Source organism: Cebidichthys violaceus, unplaced genomic scaffold (assembly GCF_023349555.1).
Source record: "Cebidichthys violaceus isolate CVI_PGR_0920_01 unplaced genomic scaffold, fCebVio1.0.p SCAF_70, whole genome shotgun sequence".
Lineage (NCBI taxonomy): Eukaryota > Metazoa > Chordata > Actinopteri > Perciformes > Stichaeidae > Cebidichthys > Cebidichthys violaceus.
Window position 1 is genome coordinate 1,023,662 of NW_027176928.1, and position 13,062 is coordinate 1,036,723.

General features: G+C 46.9%; 1 protein-coding gene across 1 annotated transcript; it reads left to right on the forward strand.

Moving 5' to 3' along the window:
• Positions 1 to 8,007: 8,007 nt before the first annotated feature.
• On the forward strand, positions 8,008 to 12,982 carry rbm41 (RNA binding motif protein 41). Its single transcript, XM_068736616.1, has 7 exons — positions 8,008 to 8,049; positions 8,990 to 9,106; positions 9,337 to 9,538; positions 10,055 to 10,262; positions 11,396 to 11,862; positions 12,356 to 12,503; positions 12,692 to 12,982. The coding sequence occupies exons 1-7, from the start codon at positions 8,042 to 8,044 to the stop codon at positions 12,859 to 12,861; spliced, it is 1,320 nt and encodes a 439-aa protein (XP_068592717.1). The 5' UTR covers positions 8,008 to 8,041; the 3' UTR covers positions 12,862 to 12,982.
• Positions 12,983 to 13,062: the final 80 nt, after the last annotated feature.

Sequence of the window (13,062 nt, forward strand, 5' to 3'; positions counted from 1 at the left end):
ATGAGCTGTATCTTCTTCTTCATCGGCCAATACATACATATATATATATATATATTACGAGATAGTTGTATATTCCCATCTTCTAATATTAGGTAACAGCGTGAACATTTATCTTATATTTCATTGTGTCTTTAAAATCAATGGAGTCACTCAGAAGATAAGAAAGAAATAGCCTTTTCTATGCCGCTCTGTTTGCCTCTAAAGTAAATTACAGGCAGATCTGACGTTTAGCACCCTTCTGCTCTCTCCAGACTTCCTGCTCCCATTAATTCTCGGGGATTCAGCCGGATTGAATGACCCCCCCCCCCCCCCCGAAACGCCACCCGCCTGCAGTGACCCCTGCGATGGCCCCATCGTGAACCCCCGGTCCATTCCTCACACCGGGTCCTTCATACCTCGCGCTCGTCGATCTCTTCTGCGGCGACACACAATCAGGTAGCCGGCTGGGTCGGTTCAGCACCAACACAAAAACACTCGACGAGGCTTCTGCAGGGAACACGCAGAGATAAAATAATATATATATATATATTTCTGTCATCCAACTCTTCGCACTCGTCCTTTTAATGCCGGTGATCGAGGAGCTTATTGTGCCGCTGCGCACGGCGTAAATTACCACGAATAAGACGAGCATCACATAAAAATGGGAAATGGAAAAGTGCAGTGAGCCGGTTCGCTCCGCCGCCACCTGGAAAACACTTACAGTTCGCTTATTAGAGCGCCCTTAGCTCCGCCAGTGAAGCATGAGACTCCTGATCTCTGGGTCACATGAGCCTCTAAATTACAAAACGCACCTCTGGACATTTAATACCATTACGAAGAATCAATTTATGACGTCTGACGCGCGCCGAGTCCTCCTCCGGGATCGGGGTGCTGTAATGTACTTCTCGGTGAGGGTCTCCGTTTAATCCCCGTCACATTGTGAGGGAGAGAACCGACGGACCCCTGCTGAGACCCAGTTTCATTTAAAGTGGAATCTGAAATGTGTGGGTAGACAACAACAATGCAGGAGTCCATGTTTTGTTTTGTTTTTTCCCAGTGAAGAAACTGTGACAGTCTGCAGCGGACCGGCTCCGCAGACGCAATGTATTCTGTCTATTTGTGGGTTTAGAAATCGGTGTGTGTGTGTTGTGTCTCTCCTGTGACATGTCTTCTTTTCGTAAAGACAGACGTCTGAGAGACGCCTCTGATTCTACCTTGCTGACGCTACAACATGTGCATTGATATTTAAGGTATCGGGAGTGACATTCATACTTTAGATCCGTTTTCTATTTAGTCTGGTTCGGTTTCACGGAGTACAAATACAAAATAATCATCAATCGCAGACTTCGAAAGTTTCTCCGCTGATCTACTGTGAGAAACGAATCCCGTCTCCAGTTCATCTCAATAGACTTCATAACCGTCACTCATTTTGTGGACTCCGTTTTGCACATTCTGCATGTTCTCTTAAAGCAAACATCGAGTGCGTCCTCTCCCACTCGTGTGGACCCGGTCCTTTACCGGCGTCGGCTAACGTTTCGGTAACGAACCGCACCGGTTCTATTTAAACGGACCAAACGCTGGATTGTGAAACCGTAAAAAAAATATGTATGAACCTCCATGTGGCTGCAGGTAATGCTTCTGCTCATACAAGTGAGTTAAAAGTCATATTTCATTCAAATTCAATCAATTTGAATGGAATCATTCGTAGTATGCATGCAGAACTTTCACATCTAGACTAACTGCAGGAGAGTGAACATGCTAACTGCTAAAAAAAAAAACAGCAACTTTGTGAATATCGCTATCTTTTAATTGTGTGACTCTAGCGTCGCCTTATATTTAGTATTTATAAGAAGTAAAATACACCAGCAAACAAAATCAAATGTAGACGGACATTGATTTTTCAATTCATTAATAGCAAAATCGAACAATCGCCTGAATAAAGCGTTTCGCATTTTGCAGCTTTAGAGTTTCAGTCTTTCTCATTTTTTTTTTGGTTCCGTAACAGGCGAACTCAAATCCATCCCAGTGAACAGTTTGCTGCTTTGATTTGTGCTGACTGGCTTCAGCAGGATTTACAAAAACGTCCCTCGGCGGCGCATTCAGGGACGCCCCAACATATCGAGATCTGTTCTCAGAAAAGCAAAAACAATTTAACGAGTTTGTGAGTTTGTTTTCGCTAAAAAAAAAAAAAAATGAAACCCTCGGGGCACGACGAATGAGCAAAACGTGGACGTTGTGTTACGGCGAAACTGTCAAAGTCTTTTATTGAACTCGTTTCAACTTCCAGGTCAGAGTCTTCAAACAGTGGACTGAAGAGTTACTGGAGAGAGGACGTGCAACGGACCGGAACCCAGAAGGGAAAGAAGAAGAAGAAGACGAAGAGGAAGACCGGAGACACGGGTATCAGGTAGGAGGGAACAGGTTTTTACTGCATTGCCATGCAACAATTACAACAACCGCACAACAGGTAAAGGTGACTAATGGTTCACTCTGATGGATCGTCTACGCGGAGCACTTTTCCACAAGTCTAGTCAAGTTGGGTTTTGTTTTTTCGTGACGTGTTCTAGATCTAGAGGCTCCAGGAAACCCGCGACTGTAGACGGCACAGCGTGAACGTTCCAGATGTTCACAAGAGGGCAAGAAGGGCTGTTTGCTCAGATACACGGGAGAGTAAATCTGATTTTCTTTAAGGGTGGGGGTGACATGCTGGCAACATCTGGCTGAGTCCGACGCCTCCTGGCTGGGTGATTAAACCATCCATCCATCCTGATATCTTCCATTTCGTATCTCACTATATGCCGCAGCACGTGTTCTGTTCACGAAATAGACAAATAGTCTCAATATATGAATTAACCGCATGGTAAAGTCCTGCGTGAATTAAATACTTCCTCGCTCTCTACGCTGTAAATGGGGACCGTGTCCTCTGCACTTGTACGTCACGACGGCTGCACATCTGGGCAAGAAGCCTCCTTTGATGTCTGAGCTGTGGGTCTTTACCGCGACTCTCTTCTGTCATCAAAACTGTGATGTGAGTCTAGATATCGTCTTTGATTTTGGGATATCTTAATATTCAGGCTGGTCTCATACAGCTATACAAATAACGCGCCGTAATTTGTAGACGTCCCACTCATTTATTTTGTATGTTGTCCACGTTATCTTGAACCAGGAAGCATAAAGACCGCTAAATCACACACCGGGTGGTCAACAAGGAAAGTGGGCGGGTCCAACAAACCCTGAGTGAAACAAGAAGTCGATGTTGATTTATTTATGTAAATCAGTAACGGCACTTCTGTGGTTATTTTAACCCAAGTGATCTTTTTCTAAAACTAACTGAGTTCACTGTGAAGACGGACGTTTATTTTTGAAAAGACTGCATTCATGTAATAAGCGTGTTGCTGGACTTCAGTAGGAAAAAGGAGGAGTCACTTTTCAGATGTGCTGTAATATCGGTTTGTGGACTTACGAAGACTCAACTTCTTCGATTTTGGTCGTCACCATTTTGTCACCAGTGAACAGGAAGTGCCCATATTTGGACTGAGGAGTGACGTAGAGAAGCCGTATATACGTCTCTGGTAGAGAAACCTGTCAATCACCGTGTAGCCCCGCCCCTAAATCATCCCCTGCTTTATGGTCTGTTTGACTCTAAATGGACCATAATGTACTAAATGAACATCATGCTGTATTGAAGAAGACTGTAAACTAGAGATTGAGACCATAAACTCATGTTTACAATGTTTACTGAGGTAATAAATCAAGAGAGAAGTAGAGTCATTTTAGACTAGACTTCTATACAACCAGAGGAGTCGCCCCCTGGTGGACACTAGAGAGAACGCAGCTTTAACAACATGAAGCATCGGCTTCACTCAGACCCGGAGGGAGATACACTTCTGCACAACATCCACTATCTCAGTGGTTTGATCAAACTTTGTTCAGCATAGTTAAGCATAGTTAATCATTGCCTACAGTGAGGCATCAGCTCTCTCTAATACACACACACACACACACACACACACAGACTTTGTATTCATGAAGGGCCCTTTCCTGCTGATGCCCTGCCCAGGAATGTACAGCTGACCCTGCTCTCACTTCTACAGCCCAGCTGATCCCGGACACACACACACACACACACACACACACACACACACACACACACACACACACCACGGAGCATGCTCCGTTGTGCCTCCGCGATGCAGAAGCAGTGCCGTGCTATCAGTTAACTACACTTCCATTAATGCACAGACTTCGGTGTTGACGGGAGAAATTGATTTCCACTCCCACGGCGTCAAAAAAAAAACCCACACATGTATCTGGGTCAAAGGTGAGAGTAATAAAAAAACAGAAAGTCAGAAAGAAAAGAGGTCCATCCTGCTCATCTTACCTGCTGCTATTTGTACAATAACATACTATCCTCAATATATACTCAGAGTGTAAATAAATGTCTGCTCTGTCACATTAAGTAGTGTATTTTTTCTGGTCTCATTATAGTTCATGAAACCAGCACACAGGAAAGTGATGCGCTTCATGTTTCTGGTGTGTTTGGAGAAAAACCATAGAAACTCTTTTCAAGTTCAAAAGACGGCAGCGGGTCTGTGGACGGACCTGAGGATAATTAAGACCCGAGAACACCGACGCAAACGAGAGCAACAAGACGTTCTCCCCGCTCGCCCTCAAATAGATTTATTATACCACACGACATGATAAGAGCTGATACGACACACCGATCCAAGACTAAATAAAACGAGCCCTGATTAGACAGGAAGTAAGTCAAACCTCCTCTTGTAGATACAAGATGTGGACATGCACAGCAAACGCTTATTTCAATTTAACGCATTTGCATCATATTTTTCTTTTTCCCCCTTTCGTGGGGCTTTAAACTGTAGGTCTTAAACGTGTCTCGGCCTCTCGTAGCATCGTTCAGTCCAGCGTCACGGCAGTTTGTGAAACAGTCGCCGAATCGAATCTATTAGTTTCGTGTAAAGGGACACAAACTGTCTGTTTGGTTGCCAATGGAAAGTCAATAAGGAGCCGTATTTATGGTGGACACACCAATGAAATGCATCCACGAGGAAGTGACGTGCTTTATAATATCCAAATAGATGAATATTGGGGGGGGGGGGGCAGGACGGGTTCCAACAAACAGGACTTTCAACCCGCGTTCGACACGACGTCCTAAAAATCCTAAAACTAATTTTAGCCTAGCATGCTTTGACCTTCCATAAAAAAAAATTTTAACAGACAAGCTAACTCGCTAGCTTTCACTAATCCACCTTTTCTCTGGAGGCGGAGCTACAGAAAAATGCTGTGAAGACTGAAGAAACTGTTAGCATTGTCTACGTTAGCATAGCTAGCCATCCAAGTTCAGAACCAGCACTGATGGCCTGTAACGTTAGCTATCAATGCTAACTTTCTGAATTTTCCTGGGGTTGCCGAAACTGAAATTACGATGACCATTATGTATTTTTGGGTTACACACTTCCCTATATTTTTTTCTCTTCATGGACTTATATATATAGATATAGATATATATATATATATATATATATATATATATATATCGATATATATATATATATATATCTATATATATATATATATAGATATATATATCGATATATATATATATATATATAGATATATATATATCTATATATATATAGATATATATATAGTAAAACGTGGCAAAGAATCGGTTGCCAATCTCTGGAACTGCGGAGCAGGAAAGACGCCAACCAGAAGGACCACAGCAGGCTCTCGTGCCTCGGTGTGTGAACACATGAATATATACCTCCATCACTTGTGAACACTCCGTCACCTGCAACTCCTCAACAGCGTCACACGACGTGGCTGCAGGCTACAAAGCTACACAGCGGAGTGTAAGTCGAAAACAACAACAAAAACACATATTCATAGAAATTCTCAATCTCAGCCACGCGAGTCGAAGTTCACCTCTTTGATTGAGCGACTTAAAAAGCTGTGCACCAAACTGTAACTTTGTCTCCAGCATCCTCTGAACACATCTGACGAGCAGACCAGCAGCAGCAGCAGCAGAGGAGACGGTCTGAGGTTGAACGTGCCGCCAGCCTCACTGACGTGACAAAACAGCGTCGCGGTCAAGCAAGACTCGTTTAAATATAAGGCACAAGTCGGCCCCGTGCAGCGCGGGCTGGAGGCAGTGCACCTGGCTGCTTCCCAGGGTTCTCTCTGAGTGTGTGTGTGTGTGTGTGTGTGTGTGTGTGTGTGTTGATAAAAGGCTGCTGGCCCTTTAAAAGCTAAGATGGTGTCCTACAAGCTGCAGTTTTATGCCTTCCGTTTCCTCTCCTGCCTCTCAGAGATCACAGAGCATTTCAAATTGAACCTGAACTAACCTCACACACACACGCACGCACACACACACACACACACACACACACACACACACACAGACCGGTTTCCGTACTGACAGTGGAAATGACATGTTTCTGATAATGCAACAATGTTGCAAAACTCTTCCCACTAATAGCAAAATAAGCTGCCGGTCTCCAAGGATACACTACAGCCGCCCTACAGACTGACGTTGGCACATGTTGAGCTGACAGCCCTGCTTGTTGTGCAGACAGACATCCACACAGAGAGGTGTTTCTTTCTTCTGTTATTTGCATTGACCAGGGCAGAGTCAATAACGTGCACTTACTTTCTTGTTACGGGTCTCCGTGTGCATCTCGGTTGCCGGAGCGGTGCGGCGGCGGAGGGGTGGAGCAGCAGGAGCGGGAGGGTGGGTAGGTTTGGGTGGGTAGCTCTATCAGAATACGAACTGGTGGAGGGAGAGAGAGGAGGGCTTGGTTTTGGGGGGGAGGTTGTTGGGGGGGCTGGGGGGCTGGTTTTCCACCTTTTACAGTAGAATTGTCGGGATATAGGAAACACGATCCCTGCCTCTTCCAGTGTTTCTTTTCAGTTCATATCCGCAGCGTCGAAGGCTCCCTTTGCTGCCCCCAAAAAACAGCCAGTCTCTCTCTCTGTGAGTGTGTCTCTCCCTCTCCCTCTCTCTCGCTCTCTCTGTCTCTCTCTCTGACGGCGGTGTTGTTGCCGTGTATTCAAGGGCTGGGCTCTCTCTCTCTGCCTTTTCCTCCTCCGCCTCTCCCTGCTTGTGACCCCACCCTGCGTCCCCACCCCTCATCTCTCCGTCAGTCAGGAGCTGCGCAGCCCTGCAGCCCTGCAGAGGAGCGGAGCGCAGCTTACCGGGCGACCCGAGCACCGGCTGCGGGCGGGCGGGCGGGCGGGAGGAGCGGAGCCGCCGCAGAAGCAGAACCGAGCACTATTATTGCATGGGGGGGGATTATTATTAATATTTTTTTTTAATTGCACGCAAACCAGCTTTTAGCTCTGCGAGCATCCGTGCACAGCCATCTATTAATGCTCCATGTTGCAGCGGCTTATTGCTCGGAGATGGTAGAACAGAAGCACCCATGTCACCTTACTGACGTCAGCCAGCAGGCTAATTGAGGACACTCGGGCTTGGGGGGGGGGCGTGGGGGAGAGTGTACATCCAGGAAGGCTTTGCAGCATTACATTTGATATGACAGCGTGCACACAGCCAGCCCAGATATAAATATATGTATTTATGAGGGGAAGGAAGCGACGTGTGATGACAGACGTGGGGTTTATAACCACACCCATCGTAATAAAGCAAGGTGTGGTGCATGGAAAAAAAAATATATTTTTTTTATTCACCAGATATTTCACAACATGAAAATACTCCATGCAGCAGAGGTCTAATGTGGATAGAGAGAGCAACATGTAGCCAAACAGCTGGGAGAAATAATCAAACAATCTGGTTACCAAATACACGTTATAGCTTCTGCAATAACCATATAATACACGTGCTCATATTTTATTATATTTTTTATTTTTTTTCAACCCCAGAACGCCCCCATGATATAAGCTGTGGCATTATATTCCTCAAGTGTAACCATGAAACACGTCTGATAGTTCCTTATTGTTCCTGTGGGAGGGCGTTAACTACATTTCCCGTGATCCCACGCGCCGGAAGTCCAGAAGTGGAAGCGGTATAAAAGGCGGAAGCATGCGAAGGTAAACAAACCAGTCGGTTATCGACGTCGTGTTCCTGTAAAATGTGTCATAATTTAAGCATTTTTCAGCGAAAGGGTTCGGTTCGAGGCATAATGTTAGCAGTTAGCAACACGTTCCGCACATGTAACGATGCGTGTCTCACCGCTGCGCGCTGTCTTCATAGCAGTCCATACACACGGAGCACGTGCACACGCACATACACACACACGTGTAACGTTTTATTTGATATCTATACGTTGCTATCAATTAAGCCTTCGATGGCAAAACCGCTGTAGAAAACGGAGCACAAAATGGTCCGAACCAGGACAACAACAGCTCGCGCGGTCCGAACCAGGACGCGTTTAATGTTATCTAGAACTCAGACAGAAGTCAGTCAATTATCTTTAAATTCAAATCCTGCTTATTGATTTGAATATTCCTACTACACCCAATGATATGAAAGAGTTAAAAAGTGGAAAAAAATATATATTATTAATATTCAAAATATTAGATTTAAACACTTTTATATGCTATCAAGTCACATTAACAGTTGGTTAAATAACTAGTTGATGAACACAAAATCTAACAGCTACTATCTTGATAATTAGTTTACCACTGAAGTGTTTTATTTCTACCAGAACTGCCTCGTATTCACTAGTTCCAGCTCCTGTCATGTGATGAGGAGCCGTTTGTTGTGATTGTAATCTAAATGTCTTTGACTGTTAGCCTGACAACTCAATCCACCTGAAGACGTTGTATCTGTGTGAGTTAAGACTCATTAACAGTTCAGCTGTGCTACTGTAAGCCTGGACCGTCTTACGTGTTCCACCAAAAAGGCCCAGAATCCCGTCAAAGCGCCGCTTTCTGGACGTGTCCCTTTGTCCCTCTGCTGTTGTCTCCCCCCCGCTGAGAGAGTCTGACCCCCCCCCCCCCCGATGTCTCTCTCGTGTGTTGTGTTCAGAGTGAGCCGGCGGTCCTGTGAGGACGGCCCGCTGCTGGAGGAGCAGGAGACGGAGGGCCAGCGGCAGCTGCACGGCCTCCTGCTGCAGCAGCTCCACACCGGCGTCGACATCGACCGGTGAGCAACCGTTAGCGTCTGCTGTCCACCCAACAATTTAACAATATTGTACGTAGTCATAGCTTATGCATATTCATTTTATTTTAATATTATACAGGTGGAGGCTTCAAATAAGCCCAGTTGGCTTTTTGCCTCTTCCTTCACTGTGATAGTCATTTCCCGATTTGCAGAAGAACCTTTAGGATTTAGCACAGAAAGTCTGAACTTTGACGGGGACTTCTGTCTTACAGATGCGTCGCCAAGAGGCAGTGCTTCGCCCCGTCGGCGCTCTATCGGCCGTTTGGGCAGCAGGCGGCCGGAGTGAGAAGCCTCTCCGAGTTCCAGGCCCTGCAGGACGGGGAGAAGGACCAGGCCAGCTTGCGGGAGCTGGGCCTGACCGAAACGGAGATCCAGATGTGGCAGAGCAGAGACGTACCGGAGGCATCGGAGAAGGTAAAAACCTGCTGGAGGGACAGAAGGGAGCTGGGTTCAACCCCAGACCTGACCTGAAAACATCTGCTTTTATAACGCTCTTTCAAACAACTGGATTTATTCAAGTTTCTCACCAAAAACTACATTTTACAAGTTTACATTTGAACCCATCACGATAGCGTTATAATTTACCTTCGCCTAATACTAATTTTTACTGAATGGAGCTCGAACGCATCATAATGTAACTCAATGCAACCTCCGCTTAACGTTTAGCCGTTTGCTCCGTTGTTTAGCCAAGTAGGACTGTGCTGCCCACCGGCTGCTAACGGCTAACGGCTAACGTTAACTAAGCTCAGATTGGTTGTTCCCAATGTAACATGCTCAGAAGTATAAGGCCACAAAAAAGGTCTGATTTCTTCCTCCCACAACTCCTCACAACTAGTGATAAATGCACATATATATATACAGAGATATTGATCAAGTGACAGCTGATTATTATGCTCAGTATTTAAGAGCCCCGGCTTTGTGCCCACACAGTCCCACACAGGTGTGAGTGCAGCTCCAGGTGCGAAGCAGCAGCGCCTGCAGGTGATCCGAGACAAGATTGAAGCCCGGGCGGAGCTCCTGGCCCGCCCACAGCGCTTCGCCGCCAGCCGGCCGCTGTCGCGCCGCGAGATGGAGATCGAACGGGCGCTTTTCCAGGGAACGGACCGCCTGGGCTTCCTCACCGCGCTCTACCACAGAGGTACGGAGGGGCCCGTCCACTAAAGCAGTGTCTTATTTCTGTAATGACGAAAACACAAGAGAGGGGAAACGATAACAGACCTGTCAGGGAGTGGTGTAGATGGGTTCATCCCAAGAACTGTTCACAAACAGCTCACCTCGTGCCACGTTCATCCTCTTCTCTGAGGTGCTTGGGGTGATGAGGATGAAGTTGCCTCACTGACTAAAACCAAACAAAGATAAATGGATTTCCAGCACCGTAAATCCCTCACAGCAGCTTTACTGCTCCGTTTGTCTGACCTTTCAACGTTGTTGTGTCGTGACGTTGCTGGACGGAGAGGGTGAAGCGATCAAAACAGTCCTTGGGGAAGCTCGTAAAGCTCCGGGTGGCCCTGCACTAAAATATTAACTTCTCCTGCATAAATTTACTGTGAATTACGGAGGGAAGAAAAGATATCTGCCGGCTGTGATTGGTTGTTTCTCGTCACGTGACGTGTGGTGTATTTTATAATCTCGGTCGCTTGGGAGTTCTTAGAAACGGTTGGGAGGGCTTGGGACCGGTTGGGAATGGTTGGGAGGGCTTGGGAACGGTTGGGAATGGTTGGGAATGGTTGGGAATGGTTGGGAACGGTTGGGAGGGCTTGGGACCGGTTGGGAATGGTTGGGAACGGTTGGGAGGGCTTGGGAACGGTTGGGAATGGTTGGGAACGGTTGGGAGGGCTTGGGAACGGTTGGGAGGGTTTGGGAACGGTTGGGAACGGTTGAGAGGCTTGGGAACAGTTGGGAACGGTTGGGAGGGCTTTGGAATGGTTGGGAACGGTTGGGAGGCTTGGGCACCTCAATGGTGTCGCTCTCACTTCCGGGCCTTCCGTGCCTCTACATTGATGTCAATGGATTTTAGGTCACTTCAGAGATTTAAGAAACTCAATATAAATTGACCTTCCTAGAAGCTGAGATCTAATCTAATGATCTAATGTCTCAAATCAATCGTGTGATCTTGGAAAGATTTTTTCAGAATATATTAGAATGAGTAAAGTATGAAAACAGGAGGATGAATAGAAAACAACAGCTCAGAGGAGAGAAACACAGTCTCTGTCGTGTCCCACAAGTCCACGTCAGACGATCTCATCTGTGTTGTTGTGTCTTCTCTCACAGATGAAGATACCCAGGAGAGCCAGGAGGGGGCGTCGTCCTCTGATCCCATGGACTCTCTCTACAGAGACGTTCTCAGCAAGGAGAGAAAACCAGCTGCACAAACAACCGGAGCAGCACACCTGTCTACACACGGGCTGATATCTGACCAATCACAGGGCTCACGGACAGACGACCAATCAGAAGAAGCCTCTGACCATCAACCAGAGTCCATTTCAGAGCAGCGGCTCGCTCGAGGCGGACCGGGGCCACCACCAGCACCACCAGCTGCTGCTCCGACACACATTAATATACGCCAGCCAATCGGCAGCCTGTGTGGAGCGACCAGGGCGACGACACGGGGACCGCTGACCGTCACAGGGGACGTAGAGACGATCTCAGACGAAGACATCCTGAAGAACCGGGAATCTGAGGAGGGGGTCCGGAGCATCCCGAGGTTCAGAAACTACCAGCCGGGGAAACCCTCCAAGGTATCATAAGTGTTTGTTACTGTGTAGACCAGATGGTCCTGGTGCACAGCTCAGACTTCTAGTTTGAGGCTGGCTATCTGCAAGGCTAATGGTTTCCATACACACACACACACACACACACACACACACACACACACATCAGCAGTTTGAAACTCTAAAGTTACGACAAGGGACTTTCATTTTATTGGTCTTGGCGGCCCCCTGTGGACAGAAGCGGTACTGTGTCCATGAGGACCACTAAAGATCTGCAGCAGCCAGACTCCCTTTAGAAAACCTCTCATTTTAAATGCAGCAGGGTCTGACAGTCTGCCCCTCTCTCTCAGTCCTGGTTCTGGTTCTCCCGTGCCTCCCTTCCCTTTAGCGGGCCCAGTAATACGTCCTGGGTCTCCAGCAGCAAGCAGAATAGAAACAGACCACCTTCTCTCTGATGGTCTCGTTTACTGATGGAGGTCTTATAGAGGATCAGGACTAAACTTTTTAGTTCTCTCTGTAGGTGCTGTGTGTGAAGAACCTGAGCGCACAGGCCTCAGCGGCCCAGCTGGTGGCGCTGTTCTCCAGGTTCGAGCGGGAGAACGAGCCGCCGGTGCTCTACCGCCTGCTGACCGGGAGGATGAGGGGTCAGGCCTTCATCACTCTGCCCGGTGAGGAACGGTCTCCTCCACACAGGAGTTGGTGCTGCCAGAGGGACAGACCACATACACACACACACACACACACACACACACACACACACACACACACACAAACCCACAGTGAGCTGGCTTCTTTCTTTTTTCCCATCATGCATTTCACATTAGATCATCGGGTGCGTTTGTGTTTCCTTTGGCAGATGCTGAAACGGCCCAGGGAGCCTTGCAGTTGGTCCATGGATACCGGTTGCTCGGGAAACCTTTGGTGGTGGAGTTTGGCCGTGAGCGACGGGAAGAAGAGAAGCGGGAGGAGAAGCCGGAGGAGAAGAAGGAGGAGAAGAAGGAGGAGAAGCGGGAGGAGAGGAAATAAAAGAAACAAAAGCATGTAATCCTGACATCACGGCTCCTCCAGAGCTGAGACGGATTTGATTATATTTATATTTATTTATATATTTCTGGTCTTCACATTTTAATAAAGATGTTTGTCATGAGCGCTGCAGTAATGTTTTCTTTTTTTTTTTACTCTTTTCTTATCTTAATAACACATTATTTATCACAATAAAAATGTACA